This window comes from Pseudophryne corroboree, chromosome 3 (assembly GCF_028390025.1).
Source record: "Pseudophryne corroboree isolate aPseCor3 chromosome 3, aPseCor3.hap2, whole genome shotgun sequence".
NCBI classification, from domain to species: domain Eukaryota; kingdom Metazoa; phylum Chordata; class Amphibia; order Anura; family Myobatrachidae; genus Pseudophryne; species Pseudophryne corroboree.
The window spans coordinates 332,400,008-332,420,127 of NC_086446.1; the positions used below are offsets into that span (position 1 = coordinate 332,400,008).

The 20,120-nt window shown below is 49.9% G+C and overlaps 1 protein-coding gene across 2 annotated transcripts in view; it reads right to left on the reverse strand.

The window, feature by feature from the left end:
- EIF6 (eukaryotic translation initiation factor 6) overlaps nucleotides 1-20,120 on the reverse strand; it is a 161,783-nt gene that overhangs the window by 141,549 nt on the left and 114 nt on the right. For both annotated transcript variants that reach the window (XM_063959568.1, XM_063959569.1), the window contains exon 2: nucleotides 19,901-20,034. In XM_063959568.1, the coding sequence (XP_063815638.1) occupies nucleotides 19,901-20,007 (107 nt within the window). In that variant the 5' untranslated portion in view covers nucleotides 20,008-20,034. The remainder of the gene's footprint in view (nucleotides 1-19,900; nucleotides 20,035-20,120) is intronic.

A 20,120-nucleotide genomic window follows, 5' to 3' on the forward strand; every position in this document is an offset into this window, starting at 1 on the left:
CCACAGGCTCAAAAGCTTTGACTGTTCCAATGATGCATAGCGCCGCCTCCTCTATAACCCCACCTCCCTGTACAGGAGCTCAGTTTTTAGTTAACCAGCCCAATGCAGTAGCAGGAAAAGAGACGACAACAGTTAGTAGCCACATACACCACACTCTCACGACAGGAGAAGTGTTAGCTTCTTTGGGTTGGTATGGCATTAGCCGCTAACTACGTCAGGGTGGGCGCCTTGTGGAGCCCAGTGTACCTCGCAGAAAGAGTTTTAACAAAGGCAAGATCTTACCATAAAACTGGTTTTCTGCTGTGGGGTACACTGGGCTCCACAACGATAGACATAGGGGATGTCCTAAGCAGTTCCTTATGGGAGGGGACGCACTGTAGCGGGCACAAGAACCCGGCGTCCAAAGGAAGCATCCTGGGAAGCTGCAGTATCGAAGGCATAGAACCTAATGAACGTGTTCATTGAGGACCACGTAGCCGCCTGGCACAATTGTTCAAGGGTCGCACCACGTTAGGCCGCCCAAGAAGGTCCAACAGACCGAGTAGAATGGGCCGTAATGTGAGCAGGAGCTGACAGACCAGCCCTCACATAAGCATGTGCAATCACCATTCTAATCCATCCGGCCAAAGCCTGCTTGTGAGCAGGCCAGCCCCGTTTGTTAAACCCAAACAGAATAAAGAGAGAATCAGATTTCCTAATAGAAGCAGTTCTCTTCACATAGATACGGAGAGCCCGTACCACATCCAAAGACCCCTCTTTGGGAGACAGATCAGGAGAGACAAAGGCCGGTACCACAATCTCCCGATTAAGGTGGAACGAAGAAACCACCTTAGGCAAATAACCGGGCCGAGTCCTAAGAACCGCCCGGTCACGGTGAAATATCAGATATGGGGAACTACAAGACAAGGCACCCAAATCCGACACTCTTCTAGCTGAGGCAATAGCAAGCAGAAACACCACCTTAAGGGAAAGCCAGTTAAGATCAGCTGAACCAATAGGTTCAAACGGAGACTCTTGTAACGCCTCCAAAACCACGACAAGTCCCAAGGAGCCACAGGCGGGACATAGGGAGGTTGGATAAGCAACACACCCCGAGTAAAGGTATGCACATCAGGTAAGGTCGCAATCTTTATCTGAAACCACACCGACAAGGCAGATATTTGAACCTTGAGGGAGGCCAGACGCAGGCCTAAGTCCAGGCCCTGCTGAAGAAAAGCCAACAACTTGGCTGTACTAAACTTGGAAGAGTCATAATTGTTAGATGCGCACCAAACAAAGTAAGAATGCCAGACCCTATGGTAAATCCGAGCAGAAGCCGGTTTCAAGGCCCGCAACATAGTTTGAATGACGGCCTCAGAAAACCCTTTAGCCCTCAAGACGGAAGCTTCAAGAGCCACGCCGTCAAAGACAGCTGGGCTAGGTCCTGGTAGACACAGGGGCCCCGAACGAGGAGGTCTGGGCGTTATGGAAGTAGGATTGGACGCTCAGACGATAGGCCCTGCAGGTCTGAGTACCAGTGCCGTCTGGGCCACGCTGGACCTATGAGAAGCAGGATTCCTCTTTCTTGCTTGAACTTCCGAATTACCCTGGGCAGGAGAGATTCCAGAGGGAACACGTACGGCAGCCGAAACCTCCACGGCACCGCCAGCGCATCCACGAATGCTGCTTCAGGATCCCTTGTCCTTGCTCCGAAGACCGGAACCTTGTGATTGTGTCGAGACGCCATCAGATCTACGTCTGGAAGGCCCCACTTTTCCACTAGGAGTTGAAACACTTCTGGATGGAGGCCCCACTCTCCGGCGTGTACGTCCTGACGACTGAGAAAGTCCGCTTCCCAATTCAGGACTCCCGGAATGAATATTGCCGATATGGCGGGTAGATGGCGTTCCGCCCATTGCAGAATCCGTGAGACTTCCTTCATTGCCAAACGGCTTCGAGTGCCGCCTTGATGATTTATGTAAGCCACTGTGGTGGCGTTGTCTGACTGTACTTGAACAGGACGGTTCTGAATTAAATGCTGGGCCAGGTTCAACGAATTGAAGACCGCCCGCAATTCCAGAATGTTGATCGAGAGGAGAATCTCCTCCTTGGTCCACTGACCCTGAAGGGACTGTTGCTCCAGCACAGCGCCCCAACCTCTTAGACTGGCATCTGTCGTCAACAGGACCGAGTCGGATATCCAGAAGGGACGGCCCCTGCACAATCGTTGGTCCTGGAGCCACCAGTGCAGCGACATTCGGACCTCCGGAGTCAATGAGATCATGTGGGACCTGATCCGGTGAGGCAGGCCGTCCCACTTGGCTAGAATCAGCCTCTGGAGGGGGCGAGAATGGAATTGAGCATACTCCACCATGTCGAATGCTGACACCATGAGGCCCAACACCTGCATCGCCGAATGTATCGACACTTGCGGACGAGAAAGGAAGCAACGAATCCTGTCCTGAAGCTTCAGGACTTTCTCCGGAGACAAGAACAACCGCTGGTTGTGAGTGTCCAATAGTGCTCCCAGGTGCACCATGCTCTTAAGGACCAGGGAGTATTTCTTCCAGTTGATGAGCCACCCGTGGGCTTGCAGAAACCGGACAGTCATATCCAGATGACGTAGGAGAAATTTCTGGGGAATTTGCCAGGATCAACAAGTCGTCCAGATACAGCAGGATCCTGACCCTTTGACGGAGGAGTACCACAGTCATCACCGCCATAACTTTGGTAAAGACTCGCGGAGCCGTAGTTAAACCAAAAGGTAACGCCCGAAACTGGTAATGGAGGTTGCCAATCGCAAACCTCAGGTATTGCTGATGTCGCACTGCTATAGGAATATGCAGGTAAGCATCTTGTATGTCCAGGGAGACCATATAATCCCCAGGTTCCAAGGCCAGAACTATAGAGCGAAGGGTTTCCATACGGAACTTGGAAACTTTCACAAACCTGTTAAATGCCTTGAGATTGAGAATGGGCCGAGAGGACCCATTCGGTTTCGGGACTAGGAACAGCGGAGAATAGTACCCCCGGCCCCTCTGAGCAAGAGGCACTTGTACTACCACTCCTGTATCCAGGAGGGTCTGTACCACCGAGTGTAGAGTTTTTGCCTTTGTCTGGTCCAAAGGGACGTCTGTCAGGCAAAATCGATGAGGGGGACGGTTTTTGAAGGCTATGGCGTAACCTCGAGTGACAACTTCCCGTACCCAGGCATCTGAAGTGGTCTTCAACCATTCCTGGGTATACCTTAAAAGCCGGCCCCCCATCCTGGGATCCCCCAGGAGGAGGCCCGCCCCGTCATGCGGCAGGCTTGTCTTGGAAGCTGGCTGACGGGTAGCCCAAGCTCTTTTGGGCTTCGGCTTACCAGGTTTGGAAGTGCGGGCCTGCTTGTGGTACGCCTGACCTTTTGCTTTACCTGAAGGACGAAAGGGGCGAAAGGAAGTACCTTTAGCCTTCGACACAGAAGGAGCGGTACTTGGCAGACAGGCAGTTTTGGCAGTAGCCAAGTCAGCCACTATCTTATTTAAGTCCTCCCCAAACAGAATATCTCCCTTGAAAGGGAGTACCTTCAGGGTTTTTCTAGAGTCCAGATCCACAGACCAGAATCTCAGCCACAATATCCGGCGAGCCAGGGCTGACGTAGTAGAGGCCTTGGCTGCTAGAATACCGGCATCAGAAGCCGCCTCTTTAACATAGTGAGAAGCTGTGACAATATAGGACAAGCATGGTCTAGCATGGTCAGAAGAGATTTTAGCTTCCAACTCTAGGGCCCATACTTCAATAGCCTCTGCAGCCCAAGTTGCTGCAATAGTGAGCCTTTGTGCAGCACTCGTGAGGGTGTAAATCGCTTTCAGACAACCCTCCACACGTTTATCCGTAGGCGCTTTCAGAGACGTGACGGTAGTGACAGGTAGAGCTGAGGAAACCACCATCCTAGCCACATGCGAGTCTACTGGAGGAGGAGTTTCCCAATTTTTAGACAGCTCTGGCGCGAGGGGATAGCGAGCCAGCATCTTCTTTTGAGGCACAAACTTCTTCCCTGGGTTTCCCCAGGATTCCCGACGTATATCCACTAGGTGGTCAGAATGAGGTAAAACTTGTTTAACCACCTTCTGACGCTTGAACCTATCTGGTTTCTTAGGAGGGACGGATGGCTCGGGATCATCCGTAATCTGTAGAATCAACTTAATAGCCTCCAAAAGATCAGGAACATCCACATGTGAACTACCCTCCCCATCAGCAGTATCTGTGTCAGAATCTGTGGGGTCAGTGTAAGCGCCATCTTCAGACGAGGTGTCAGTGACAGCAGTGGATTGTGAGGAGGTAAGAGCTTGCTTAGAGGACCCCATGGTCTTAGGCGAGCGAGGGTCAGATTTTTTAGTAGTCAAGGACTGGTTCAATTTCTTCAATTGAGAAGACAAGTTATCTGCCCACGGCGGGTTAGCCGCGGGGACCACATACGGTTGAACCGGCATAGGAGGTCACATAGGGGGTGTTAGTTTAGTAACTAGCGTATTTAGAAGCGTGGAGAATGTAGCCCACGGTGGGTCATTATGGACCCCCGTGGCCACAGTCCCACTGGGGGGCAAGGAGCCCCCAGAACCAGAGCCCGCAGCTGCTATAGTCTCCTCATAGGGATCTGTGGCTTCAGCAACACCGGTAGTGTGTTCAGCCCCAGAACCGTTACCTTCAGAAGCAGACATGATATAACTTGCAATATCAGGTAACACAGTACAATTGTCAGCAGCACAATACCTCTTGCCAAAACCCCTGCGCAGTGTAGTCAGCACAAGCAAGGATACAGGAGAGACATGGTGACTAAGATCACAGAGAAAAAAAATAAGATTTTACTCACCGGTAAATCTATTTCTCGTAGTCCGTAGTGGATGCTGGGGACTCCGTAAGGACCATGGGGAATAGACGGGCTCCGCAGGAGACTGGGCACTCTAAAGAAAGATTTAGGACTATCTGGTGTGCACTGGCTCCTCCCCCTATGACCCTCCTCCAAGCCTCAGTTAGGAACTGTGCCCGGAAGAGCTGACACAATAAGGAAGGATTTTGAATCCCGGGTAAGACTCATACCAGCCACACCAATCACACCATATAACACGTGATAGGAACCCCGGTTAACAGTATGATAACAATTGGAGCCTCTGAAGAGATGGCTCACAACAAAACCCGAATTTTGTAACAATAACTATGTACAAGTATTGCAGACAATCCGCACTTGGGATGGGCGCCCAGCATCCACTACGGACTACGAGAAATAGATTTACCGGTGAGTAAAATCTTATTTTCTCTGACGTCCTAGTGGATGCTGGGGACTCCGTAAGGACCACGGGGATTATACCAAAGCTCCCAAACGGGCGGGAGAGTGCGGATGACTCTGCAGCACCGAATGAGAGAACTCCAGGTCCTCCTCAGCCAGGGAATCAAATTTGTAGAATTTAGCAAACGTGTTTGCCCCTGACCAAGTAGCTGCTCGGCAAAGCTGTAAAGCCGAGGCCCCTCGGGCAGCCGCCCAAGATGAGCCCACCTTCCTTGTGAAATGGGCTTTTATTGATTTAGGCTGCGGTAATCCTACCGCAGAATGCGCCAGCTGAATAGTGCTACAAATCCAGCGCGCAATAGACTGCTTAGAAGCAGGAGCACCCAGCTTGTTGGGTGCATACAGGATAAACAGCGAGTCAGTTTTTCTGACACCAGCCGTCCTGGAAACATAAATTTTCAGGGCCCTGACTACGTCCAGCAACTTGGAATCCTCCAAGTCCCTAGTAGCCGCAGGCACCACAATAGGTTGGTTCAAGTGAAAAGCTGAGACCACCTTCGGGAGAAACTGAGGACGAGTCCTCAATTCTGCCCTATCCATCTGGAAAATCAGATAAGGGCTTTTTCAAGACAAAGCCGCCAATTCTGAAAACCCGCCTGGCCGAAGCCAGGGCCAACAGTACGACCACTTTCCACGTGAGATATTTTAATTCCACAGTCTTAAGTGGTTCGAACCAATGCGATTTCAGGAATGCCAAAACCGCATTGAGATACCAAGGTGCCACTGGGGGCACAAAAGGAGGCTGAATATGCAGAACTCCTTTAACAAAAGTCTGAACTTCAGGCAGTGAAGCCAGTTCTTTCTGGAAGAAAATCGACAGAGCCGAAATCTGGACCTTGATGGACCCCAATTTGAGGCCCAACGTCACCCCTGCTTGCAGGAAGTGTAGGAATCGACCCAGTTGAAATTCCTCCTTCGGGGCCTTCATGGCCTCACACCAAGCAACATATTTCCGCCAAATGCGGTAATAAGGTCTTGCGGTGACATCCTTCCTGGCTTTGATCAGGGTAGGGATGACTTCCTCCGGAATACCCTTTTCCTTTAGGATCCGGTGTTCAACCGCCATGCCGTCAAACGCAGCCGCGGTAAGTCTTGGAACAGACAGGGTCCCTGCTGCAGCAGGTCTTGTCTGAGCGGCAGAGGCCAAGGGTCCTCTGCCAGCATCTCTTGAAGTTCCGGGTACCAAGCTCTTCTTGGCCAATCCGGAACCACGAGTATGGTTTTCACTCCTCGCATTCTTATTATTCTCAGTACCTTGGGTATGAGAGGTAAAGGAGGAAACGCATAAACCGACTGGTACACCCACGGTGTCACTAGAGCGTCCACAGCGATCGCCTGAGGGTCCCTTGACCTGGCGCAATATCTTTTCAACTTTTTGTTGAGGCGGGACGCCATCATGTCCACCCGTGGTCATTCCCAACGGTTTACCCGCATTTGGAAAACTTCTGGAAGAAGTCCCCATTCTCCCGGGTGCAGGTCGCCCATCGGAGAATCCTTGTGGCTTCTGCCATCGCCATCCTGCTTCTTGTGCCGCCCTGTCTGTTTACATGGGCGACCGCCGTGATATTGTCTAATTGGATCAGTACCGGCTGGTGCTGAAGCAGGGGCCTTGCTTGGCATAGGGCATTGTAAATGGCCCTTAGCTCCAGAATATTTATGTGAAGCGAAATCTCCTTGGAAATTTCGTCCCTGTGTGACTGCACCCCAGCCCCGAAGGCTGGCCTCCGTGGTCACCAGGACCCAGTCCTGTATTCCGAATCTGCGGCCCTCTAGTAGATGAGCCCTCTGCAGCCACCACAGCAGCGACAACCTGTTTCTTGCCGACAGGGTTATCCTCTGTTGTATCTGTAGATGGGACCCGGACCATTTGTCCCACAGGTCCCACTGGAACGTCCTTACGTGGAACCTTCCGAATGGAATTATGCTTCGTACGAAGCTACCATTTTTTCCAGGACTCGTGTGCTTCCACTGGAAGAAACACTCTTTTCTGGTCTGTGTCCAGAATCATTCCCAGGAACAGAAGACGTGTCGTCGGGACCAGCTGTGACTTTGGAATATTGATAATCCAGTCGTGCTGTTGTAGCACTTCCCGAGAGAGTGCTACCCCCACTACCAACTGTTCTTTGGACCTCGCCTTTATCAGGAGATCGTCCAAGTACGGTATAATAAAAACTTCCTTCTTGCGAAGGACTATCATCATTTCGGCCATTACCATGGTAAAGACCTTCGGTGCCGTGGACAACTCCAACGGCAGCGTCTGGAACTGATAGTGACAGTCCTGTACCATACATCTGAGGTACTCCTGGTGAGGAGGGTAAATGGGGACATGCAGGTACGCATCCTTGATGTCCAGGGAGACCCTGTAATCCCCCTCGTCCAGGATCGTAATAACCGCCCTGAGCGATTCCATTTTGAACTTGAATCTTCTGATATAAAAGTTCAAGTATTTTAATTTTAAGATGGGTCTCACCGAACCGTTCTGTTTCGGTACCACAACCATTGTGGAATAGTAACCCCTTCCTTGCTGAAGGAGGGGCACCTTGACAATCACTTGTTGTGATTATAGTGTTGAATAGCCACCAACACCGCCTCCCTGGCAGAGGGAGGTGCCGGTAAGGCAGATTTTAGGAAACGGCGGGGGGAAGAACGTCTCGAACTCCAGCCTGTACCCCTGAGATACTACTTGAAGGACCCAGGGATCCATGTGAGAGAGCACACTGGGCGCTGAAATTTCTGAGACGGGCCCCCACCGTACCCGGGTCCGCCTGAGCAGCCCCAGCGTCATGCTGTGGACTTACCGGACGCAGGGAGGACTTCTGCTCTTGGGAACTAGCTGTGTGCTGCAGCTTTTTCCTCTACCTTTGCCTCCCGGCAGAAAGGATGAGCCTCTAGCCCTCTTGCTTTTCTGGGGCCGAAAGGACTGTACTTGATGATACGGTGCTTTCTTTTGTTGTGGGGTAGCCTGTGGCAAAAAAGTCGATTTCCCAGCAGTAGCTGTGGAAACGAGGTCTGAAAGACCATCCCCAAACAGTTTTACCCCCTTATAGGGCAAAACTTCCATGTGCCGATTCAAGTCGGCATCGCCTGACCATTGCAGAGTCCATAACCCCCGTCTGCCGGCAATGGACCTAGCGCTTATTTTTGATGCCAGCCGGCAAATATCCCTCTGTGCATCACGCATGTATAAGACCACGTCTTTTATATGCTCTATTGTCAGCAAAATATTGTCCCTATCCATAGTAATTTTCCGACAGGGAATCTGACCGCGCAGCGGGAGCACTGCACATCCATGCCGAAGCAATGGCTGGTCGCAATATAATGCCCGAGTGTGTGACTATATCTTTCAGGGTAACCCCCTGCTTTTTATCAGCAGGTTCCTTCAGGGCGGCCGTATCCGGAGACGGTAGTGCCACCTTTTCTGATAAGCGTGTAAGCGCTGTATCTACCCTATGGGGTGTTTCCCAACGTGACCTATCCTCTGGCGGGAAAGGGTACGCTGCCAATTACCGTTTAGAAATTATCAATTTCTTACCGGGGGAAGACCACGCTTCCTCACACACCTCATTTAATTTCTCAGATGCAGGAAAAACTACTGGTAGTTTTCTCTCACCAACATAATACCCTTTTATGTGGTACCTGGGGTATTATCATAAATGTGTAATACATTTTTCATTGCCTCAATCATGTAACGGGTGGACCTATTTGGAGGGTACACTAGTCTCATAGTCGTCGACACTGGAGTCGGTATCCGTGTCGACATCTGTTTCTGCCATCTGAGGTAGCGGGCGTTTTTAAGAGCCCCCCATGACATTTGAGACGCTGGAACAGGCACAAGCTGAGTAGCCGGCTCTTCTGTGTCGTCGACCTTTTGTGTAAGGAGTTGACACTTTCACGTAATCCTTCCATAAGTCCAACCACACCGGTGTCGATCCCGCAGGGGGTGACATCACATTTACAGGCATTCGCTCCGCCTCCACATCATTATCCTCCTCATACATGTCGACACAGCCGTACCGACACACAGCACACACACAGGGAATGCTCTGACAGAGGACAGGACCCCACAAAGCCCTTTGGGGAGACAGAGGGAGAGTATGCCAGCACACACCAGGGCGCTATATATCACAGGGATATCACATATAAGAGTGTTTTCCCTTATAGCTGCCTATATATATTGTATACTGCGCCTAAATTGTGCCCCCCCTCTCTTTTTAACCCTTTCTGTAGTATTGACTGCAGGGGAGAGCCAGGGAGCTTCCCTCCAACGGAGCTGTGAGGGAAAAATGGCGCCAGTGTGCTGAAGGAGATAGCTCCGCCCCTTTTTCGCTGACTTTCTCCCGCATTTTTATGGATTCTGGCAGGGGTTAAAAATAAGATTTTACTTACCGATAAATCTATTTCTCGGAGTCCGTAGTGGATGCTGGGGTTCCTGAAAGGACCATGGGGAATAGCGGCTCCGCAGGAGACAGGGCACAAAAAGTAAAGCTTTTTCAGATCAGGTGGTGTGCACTGGCTCCTCCCCCTATGACCCTCCTCCAGACTCCAGTTAGGTACTGTGCCCGGACGAGCGTACACAATAAGGGAGGATTTTGAATCCCGGGTAAGACTCATACCAGCCACACCAATCACACCGTACAACTTGTGATCTAAACCCAGTTAACAGTATGATAACAGCGGAGCCTCTGAAAGATGGCTTCCTTCAACAATAACCCGAATTAGTTAACAATAACTATGTACAATTTATGCAGATAATCCGCACTTGGGATGGGCGCCCAGCATCCACTACGGACTCCGAGAAATAGATTTATCGGTAAGTAAAATCTTATTTTCTCTATCGTCCTAGTGGATGCTGGGGTTCCTGAAAGGACCATGGGGATTATACCAAAGCTCCCAAACGGGCGGGAGAGTGCGGATGACTCTGCAGCACCGAATGAGAGAACTCCAGGTCCTCCTTAGCCAGAGTATCAAATTTGTAAAATTTTACAAACGTGTTCTCCCCTGACCACGTAGCTGCTCGGCAAAGTTGTAATGCCGAGACCCCTCGGGCAGCCGCCCAAGATGAGCCCACCTTCCTTGTGGAGTGGGCCTTTACAGATTTAGGCTGAGGCAGGCCTGCCACAGAATGTGCAAGTTGGATTGTGCTACAGATCCAACGAGCAATCGTCTGCTTAGACGCAGGAGCACCCATCTTGTTGGGTGCATACAATATAAACAACGAGTCAGATTTTCTGACTCCAGCTGTCCTTGCAATATATATTTTTAATGCTCTGACAATGTCCAGTAACTTGGAGTCCTCCAAGTCACTTGTAGCCGCAGGCACTACAATAGGCTGGTTCAGATGAAATGCTGACACCACCTCAGGGAGAAAATGCGGACGAGTCCGCAGTTCTGCCCTGTCCGAATGGAAAATCAGATATGGGCTTTTGTAAGATAAAGCTGCCAATTCTGATACTCTCCTGGCAGAAGCCAGGGCTAGAAGCATGGTCACTTTCCAAGTGAGATATTTCAAATCCACCTTATTTAGTGGTTCAAACCAATGAGATTTTAGAAAGTCCAAAACCACATTGAGATCCCACGGTGCCACTGGAGGCACCACAGGAGGCTGTATATGCAGCACTCCCTTAACAAAGGTCTGGACTTCAGGGACTGAAGCCAATTCTTTTTGAAAGAAAATCGACAGGGCCGAAATTTGAACCTTAATAGATCCCAATTTGAGACCCATAGACAATCCTGATTGCAGGAAATGTAGGAATCGACCCAGTTGAAATTCCTCCGTCGGAGCACTCCGATCCTCGCACCACGCAACATATTTTCGCCAAATTCGGTGATAATGTTGCACGGTTACTTCCTTCCTTGCTTTAATCAAAGTAGGAATGACTTCTTCCGGCATGCCTTTTTCCTTTAGGATCCGGCGTTCAACCGCCATGCCGTCAAACGCAGCCGCGGTAAGTCTTGAAACAGACAGGGACCCTGCTGAAGCAAGTCCCTCCTTAGAGGTAGAGGCCACGGATCTTCCGTGATCATCTCTTGAAGTTCCGGGTACCAAGTCCTTCTTGGCCAATCCGGAACCACTAGTATCGTTCTTACGCCTCTTTGCCGTATAATTCTCAATACTTTTGGTATGAGAGGCAGAGGAGGAAACACATACACCGACTGGTACACCCAAGGCGTTACCAGCGCGTCCACAGCTATTGCCTGCGGATCTCTTGACCTGGCGCAATACCTGTCCAGTTTTTTGTTGAGGCGAGACGCCATCATGTCCACCATTGGTCTTTCCCAACGGGTTACCAGCATGTGGAAGACTTCTGGATGAAGTCCCCACTCTCCCGGGTGAAGATCGTGTCTGCTGAGGAAGTCTGCTTCCCAGTTGTCCACTCCCGGGATGAACACTGCTGACAGTGCTATCACATGATTCTCTGCCCAGCGAAGAATCCTTGCAGCTTCTGCCATTGCACTCCTGCTTCTTGTGCCGCCCTGTCTGTTCACATGGGCGACTGCCGTGATGTTGTCCGACTGGATCAATACCGGTTTTCCCTGAAGCAGAGGTTCTGCCTGGCTTAGAGCATTGTATATTGCTCTTAGTTCCAGAATGTTTATGTGAAGAGACGTTTCCAGGCTCGTCCATACTCCCTGGAAGTTTCTTCCTTGTGTGACTGCTCCCCAGCCTCTCAGGCTGGCGTCCGTGGTCACCAGGATCCAATCCTGTATGCCGAATCTGCGGCCCTCCAATAGATGAGGACTCTGCAACCACCACAGAAGAGACACCCTTGTCCTTGGAGACAGGGTTATCCGTAGGTGCATCTGAAGATGCGACCCTGACCATTTGTCCAACAGATCCCTTTGGAAAATTCTTGCGTGGAATCTGCCGAATGGAATTGCTTCGTAAGAAGCCACCATTTTTCCCAGGACTCTTGTGCATTGATGTACAGACACCTTTCCTGGTTTTAGGAGGTTCCTGACAAGGTCGGATAACTCCTTGGCTTTTTCCTCCGGGAGAAAAACCTTTTTCTGAACCGTGTCCAGAATCATCCCTAGGAACAGCAGACGAGTTGTCGGCATTAACTGGGATTTTGGAATATTCAGAATCCACCCGTGCTGTTTTAGCACTTCTTGAGACAGTGCTAATCCCATCTCTAGCTGTTCTCTGGACCTCGCCCTTATTAGGAGATCGTCCAAGTATGGGATAATTAATATGCCTTTTCTTCGAAGAAGAATCATCATCTCGGCCATTACCTTTGTAAAGATCCGAGGTGCCGTGGACAATCCGAACGGCAGCGTCTGAAACTGATAGTGACAGTTTTGTACAACGAACCTGAGGTACCCCTGGTGTGAGGGGTAAATTGGAACGTGGAGATACGCATCCTTGATGTCCAAGGATACCATAAAGTCCCCCTCTTCCAGGTTCGCTATCACTGCTCCACTACTCCATCTTGAACTTGAACTTCTTTATGTACAGGTTCAAGGACTTCAGATTTAGAATAGGCCTTACCGAGCCATCCGGCTTCGGTACCACAAAAAGAGTGGAATAATACCCCTTCCCTTGTTGTAGAAGAGGTACCTTGACTATCACCTGCTGAGAGTACAGCTTGTGAATGGCTTCCAAAACCGTCTCCCTTTCGGAGGGGGACGTTGGTAAAGCAGACTTCAGGAAACGGCGAGGTGGATCTGTCTCTAATTCCAACCTGTACCCTTGAGATATTATCTGCAGGATCCAGGGATCTACCTGCGAGTGAGCCCACTGCGCGCTGTAATTTTTGAGACGACCGCCCACCGTCCCCGAGTCCGCTTGAGAAGCCCCAGCGTCATGCTGAGGCTTTTGTAGAAGCCGGGGAGGGCTTCTGTTCCTGGGAAGGAGCTGCGTGTTGCCGTCTCTTCCCTCGACCTCTGCCTCGTGGCAGATATGAATAGCCCTTTGCTCTCTTATTTTTAAAGGAACGAAAGGGCTGCGGTTGAAAAATCGGTGCCTTTTTCTGTTGGGGAGTGACTTGAGGTAGAAAGGTGGATTTCCCGGCTGTAGCCGTGGCCACCAAATCTGATAGACCGACTCCAAATAACTCCTCCCCTTTATACGGCAAAACTTCCATATGCCGTTTTGAATCCGCATCGCCTGTCCACTGTCGCGTCCATAAAGCTCTTCTGGCCGAAATGGACATAGCACTTACCCGTGATGCCAGTGTGCAGATATCCCTCTGTGCATCACGCATATAAAGAAATGCATCCTTTATTTGTTCTAACGACAGTAAAATATTGTCCCTATCCAGGGTATCAATATTTTCAATCAGGGACTCTGACCAAACTACCCCAGCACTGCCCATCCAGGCAGTCGCTACAGCTGGTCGTAGTATAACACCTGCATGTGTGTATATACTTTTTTGGATATTTTCCATCCTCCTATCTGATGGATCTTTAAGTGCGGCCGTCTCAGGAGAGGGTAACGCCACTTGTTTAGATAAGCGTGTTAGCGCCTTGTCCACCCTAGGAGGTGTTTCCCAGCGCTCCCTAACCTCTGGCGGGAAAGGGTATAATGCCAATAATTTCTTTGAAATTATCAGCTTTTTATCAGGGGCAACCCACGCTTCATTACACACGTCATTTAATTCTTCTGATTCAGGAAAAACTATAGGTAGTTTTTTCACACCCCACATAATACCCTGTTTAGTGGTACCTGTAGTATCAGCTAAATGTAACGCCTCCTTCATTGCCAAAATCATATAACGTGTGGCCCTACTGGAAAATACGGTTGAATCGTCACCGTCACCACTGGAGTCAGTGCCTGCGTCTGGGTCTGTGTCGACCGACTGAGGCAAAGGGCGTTTCACAGCCCCTGACGGTGTTTGAGTCGCCTGGACAGGCACTAATTGATTGTCCGGCCGCCTCATGTCGTCAAACGACTGCTTTAGCGTGTTGACACTATCCCGTAGTTCCATAAATAAAGGCATCCATTCTGGTGTCGACTCCCTAGGGGGTGACATCCTCATATTTGGCAATTGCTCCGCCTCCACACCAATATCGTCCTCATACATGTCGACACACACGTACCGACACACAGCAGACACACAGGGAATGCTCCTAACGAAGACAGGACCCACTAGCCCTTTGGGGAGACAGAGGGAGAGTTTGCCAGCACACACCAAAAGCGCTATATATATATCAGGGATAGCCTTATAATAAGTGCTCCCTTATAGCTGCTTTGTTATATCAAAATATCGCCATAAATTTGCCCCCCCCTCTCTGTTTTACCCTGTTTCTGTAGTGCAGTGCAGGGGAGAGACTTGGGAGCCGTCCTGACCAGCGGAGCTGTGAGAGGAAATGGCGCCGTGTGCTGAGGAGATAGGCCCCGCCCCTTTTCTGGCGGGCTCGTCTCCCGCTATTTAGAAAAATCAGGCAGGGGTTAAATATCTCCATATAGCCTCTAGGGGCTATATGTGAGGTATTTTTAGCCTTTATAGGTATTCATTTGCCTCCCAGGGCGCCCCCCTCCCAGCGCCCTGCACCCTCAGTGACTGCCGTGTGAAGTGTGCTGAGAGGAAAATGGCGCACAGCTGCAGTGCTGTGCGCTACCTTTAGAAGACTGCAGGAGTCTTCAGCCGCCGATTCTGGACCTCTTCTGACTTCAGCATCTGCAAGGGGGCCGGCGGCAAGGCTCCGGTGACCATCCAGGCTGTACCTGTGATCGTCCCTCTGGAGCTTGATGTCCAGTAGCCAAGAAGCCAATCCATCCTGCACGCAGGTGAGTTGACTCCTTCTCCCCTCAGTCCCTCGCTGCAGTGATCCTGTTGCCAGCAGGAATCACTGTAAAATAAAAAACCTAGCTAAACTTTTTCTAAGCAGCTCTTTAGGAGAGCCACCTAGATTGCACCCTTCTCGGCCGGGCACAAAAATCTAACTGGAGTCTGGAGGAGGGTCATAGGGGGAGGAGCCAGTGCACACCACCTGATCTGAAAAAGCTTTACTTTTTGTGCCCTGTCTCCTGCGGAGCCGCTATTCCCCATGGTCCTTTCAGGAACCCCAGCATCCACTAGGACGATAGAGAAAAGCACCTATATAGCCTCTGGGGCTATATATGGTGCCAGTTTGCCAGCCAAGGTGTCAGTATTGCTGCTCAGGGCGCCCCCCCCCAGCGCCCTGCACCCATCAGTGACCGAAGTGTGCGGTGTGCATGAGGAGCAATGGCGCACAGCTGCAGTGCTGTGCGCTACCTTGGAGAAGACAGAAGTCTTCAGCCGCCGATTTTCCGGACCACCTTCTTGCTTCTGGCTCTGTAAGGGGGACGGCGCGCGGCTCCGGGAACCGACGACGAGGTCGGGTCCTGTGTTCGATCCCTCTGGAGCTAATGGTGTCCAGTAGCCTAAGAAGCCCAAGCTACCACCACTTAGGTAGGTTCGCTTCTTCTCCCCTTAGTCCCTCGATGCAGTGAGCCTGTTGCCAGCAGGTCTCACTGAAAATAAAAAACCTAACAAACACTTTCTTCCTAGGAGCATCCAGCTCAGCCGGGCACAGAAATCTAACTGAGGCTTGGAGGAGGGTCATAGGGGGAGGAGCCAGTGCACACCAGATAGTCCTAAATCTTTCTTTAGAGTGCCCAGTCTCCTGCGGAGCCCGTCTATTCCCCATGGTCCTTACGGAGTCCCCAGCATCCACTAGGACGTCAGAGAAATACAAATTAGAGTATATCTTGTGAATATCCTATACTATTATAAAACCTGACGCACCAAGCCCCCTCAGGTTATAGAATATAGGAATAGCAAGTTGAGTGAGAGACACGAAATGGAAATCACCCAGCAAGCTAATGCACACATATATAGTCACAGTTATACAATGCAGAGGTTATTACCAACAATAATACTGCACTGGACCAGCTTATATATATACAGCTCTGTAATCAATAGATATAACACTGCACAGTAGGAACTGGATGTTTATCACAGGGTACTTGTACCAGAGAACCCTGACTAAATGCACTCTCTTAACTATCACTGTCTAAATGACATGTAGAATACTTACGTGTCTTGTAAAGTCACAGCGCTGACAACCAGGCAGCTTTACAAAGGAGGATTTGCCCGAGCAGTCCCAGGAACTGTGTAGCTGAGAGAAATGGCGCCCAAACACTGACAGGGAGTGAGGGAGAGACAGATATGCAGCTCCAGGGCGGGAACATTTACTGGAAATGGCGCCCTGGAGCTGGGGGAGGGGCTCCAGGTCTAAGCCTTATCCCCTCTGCTGGCCTAAACCACCTGGTACTGCGGGCTACACATAAAAAGGTTTTAAGAGAAAACCTGACCTGCACCCATGCCCTGGTGATCTAGTGGGATCGCCTGTACTGCCAGTGTCCACCGCCAGCGCGCGCGGCCCGCCTCCCACTGGCCGCGCTGGATCGCGAGCGGGACCCACTCACCACCTCCCAAAGCGCGGCCACGCGATCCCGGAAAGCCCCCGTCGTGTGTGCCTGACCAGAAGAAAACCGGAGCCTCCTGCTGTAGTTACCCGGCAACCAGGGCCCGGGAGTGTACAGCGCCGCTGGGGAGAGATGGAGCTGCAGCGGTGAATGTCTCCAGACATGTACACACTGCTGCAGCCCTTGAAGTCTTCACTTTTCTTCTAAAAAAAAGCTCTTCTTAGGGCTGCCTGGAGCAGCCCCTCTGTTATGTGCCTGCTATCTGCGGCACCAACTACAAAACTGAGCTCCTGTGCAGGGAGGCGGAGTTATAGAAGAGGCGGCGCTATGCATCTTGGGAACAGTCAAAGCTTTTGAGCCTGTTGGTGCCTCGGATCAAGATCCTACTCTACACCCCTATGTCTCTCCTTGTGGAGCCCAGTGTACCCTGCAGCAGAAATAGCCCGCTTAGATGACCCTTTGGTCCCAGTAGGGCGAGGGTTAGGTTTTTGTTTAACCAAGGACTGATTTAATTGCTGTAACTGGGTTGACAGATTATCCGCCCACGGTGGATTAACTACAGGGACAATATGTGGCTGTAATCCGACCTGTGCTGCCTGCCCTGGTGGATATAGTGGGGTCCCTGCACGGCCACAGTGTCCACACCAGCGGGCACGGTCAGATCGCGATATCAGCGGGTCTCAGCTAGGGGACCCTCTTACCGCCTCCCTGAAGTGCGGCCACGCGATCCAGGAGAGCAGCAGCGGTGATGTGTGCCTTAAGGGAACCGGAGAGCCTCCGCTGCAAGTACCCGGCAACAAGGGTGCGGGAGTATGCAGCACTTTTCAGTGCTGCCTAGCGCAGCCCCACCTGTTCACCAATTTACAAACTGAGCTCCAGTACTTGGAGGTGGGGCTATAGAGTAGGCAGTGCATCCTGGGAACAGTCAAAGCTTTAGCCTGTTGGTGCCTCGGCTCAAAATCCAACTCTACACCCCGATGTTATTCCCTGTGGAATACCAGTGTACCCCGCTGCAGAAATAAAAAATAATGCTATAGATAATTGAATACCCTAACAAATTTAAGGATGCTAAAGAATCAACATCTACACTGTACCAACTGTTCCCTTATGACACACCATGCTACAAGTATAGAGTCCATTAATACGGGCAGTATTTAATACACGATTATATACATTACATTGCAAATGTAAATTACTATATGTAGGTTGCACCACCAGGTGTCTTAAAGTTACACTTATGGAAAACAGACTAAAAATATTTTAAATAAAATCAAACCATAGTATGCTTCGCCATTTTTGCAAATACCATGTTAGTAACCCTTAAGATATTATAATCACAGGGATAGAACAACTGAACATCACTAAAATAGGGGGGTGGACAGATTTTGGTCACTACACTGAGAGAACATATTGCATACAACAACAGAAGGAAGGAAAGTTAGTGCACATCTCAAGGTGTTAGGCGCAGGAGTGCGCATCGGGATAGAATCGGTATCGCAAGGCTAGATAGACTGTGCAGGCAAGACAATCTGGACTATCTAGTACAAAGTATAGTCAGAATAGGCACTTAGTCAAAATCTTGCGTAGACAAAAATCGAAAGTACAGATAGTCAAAATCTGTGCTACCTGGGCTCTGGGGGAGTTCAAGTGAAATCGCATAGTCAAAAATCGGGCACAGCAAGGATCTCACCGTGTGTACACACCTTAACTGCCATGTTAAAGGCTGTGTTTGAAAAATGACAGGAGCGCGTTGGTTAGTACTTAGGGGCAGATGTATTAAGCCTGGAGAAGTGATAAATTGGAAGATGATAACGCACCAGCCAATCAGTTCCCAACTGTCACATTCCAGGCTGTGTTTAAAAAATGACAGTTAAGAGAGGACTGGCTGATGCGTTGTCACCTTCCACTTTATCACTTCTCCAGGCTTAATACATCTGCCCCTTTATCTCTCTCCATGGCTTAGTACATAGACCCTTTAAGTCTTCAAAGAATACATTTTTTTTGCTCTTGAAGCCTAGTTACGCTTTCGAAATACACTAATTTCTCTAAGTCCAAAGCGTTCATTGGGATTGCTGTACAATTATGGGGCAGATTCAACAACTGAAATTCTTGTTATCAACTGAATGCTAAATGGTGCTCCAGCCAATCGGCTCCTGTCATTTTTCAAACACATGACAGGAGCTAATTGGTTGAAGCACCATTTAACATTTGTAACAAGTACATCACTCATTGGGGGAGATTCAAATGTTTGAAAAAGTCGGTTGGGTGTCAGTTTTTTCCTGTCTATTAGATAGGGAAAAAAAGACTCCCAACTGATTTTTCAAACATTTGAATCTCCCCCATTAAGTCTGACCCTATATTTAAGCAGATTATACGGACTGGTAGAAGTGCTTATATACAGTACGTTGTAAAAGCACCAGTCCTCATCAACTACAAATATTAGGCATGCTTGGTCAAGGAATGTCAATGGAGGACACTTATTTTGTGAATAATGAATAGAGCAAATCCACCACTCCTGACCACAGGCAGAAGTAATGTCGGTAGGAAGTCTTTTGAACAAGTGCTATCATTTTCATTGGAAATGAAAACTAAAGGCAAGTTTTGGAAGTCAGAGTATAGGTCATATTAGAGGTCCACTCATTTGCGTGACACTTTGTAATAGTGTACTGTTAGCAGGAGGACGATTATTTGTGACAAAGAAACCCAATGTTAAGGTTATACATCCCATAGTACCAGCTGGTTCTACCCATTTATAACAATTGATGCTAAATTAAAGTGGCCTAAGGGACCTTTTACGTCAGGGGGAGGAGGCACGACACAAGGGGAAGCACGACACAGGGGGGGGGGGGGGATAGGCCAGCAGGATAGGTCCTCTACTATCCACGCAATCAACTATTACCTTTAGTAATCAGGTGGCGAGCGAAGCGGAGCAGAGCGAGCCACCAAGCCCGAAGTGTGGCGAGCGAAGCAAGCCCGCGAGTGTACTTTTCGGGTACCCTGTTCGGCCATAGCTCCTCCCCCTGGTGACATTATCCTCCCCTAGTGACGTCAGAAGGTCACTTCTCCCACTCAGATTTAGAACCAACCCATTTATAACTAGCTAATGTGGTTAATCAGAGCAGACACATGTAACACTAAAGAATGCAGAGAGCCTGGGTGAAACTCATGCTGTGCAGACATAAGCTGCACTCACTCGCCTGTAAAAGTTTTCGGATCCCCCTATGGCCACCAGGCAGTACGTGTTCGTCAGTTTCGCGAAGCAACCGATCTCATTGTTGTTTTCAAAAGACGCCCGGACTGCCATGATTGCTGAGCTGCTCGGATCCTCTACCTAGAGCGACACAAGACACAATAGCACCCTGATGTCCAATATTAACGCATTATCAGCAGCGGATGAACCACCATAACGATACTTAC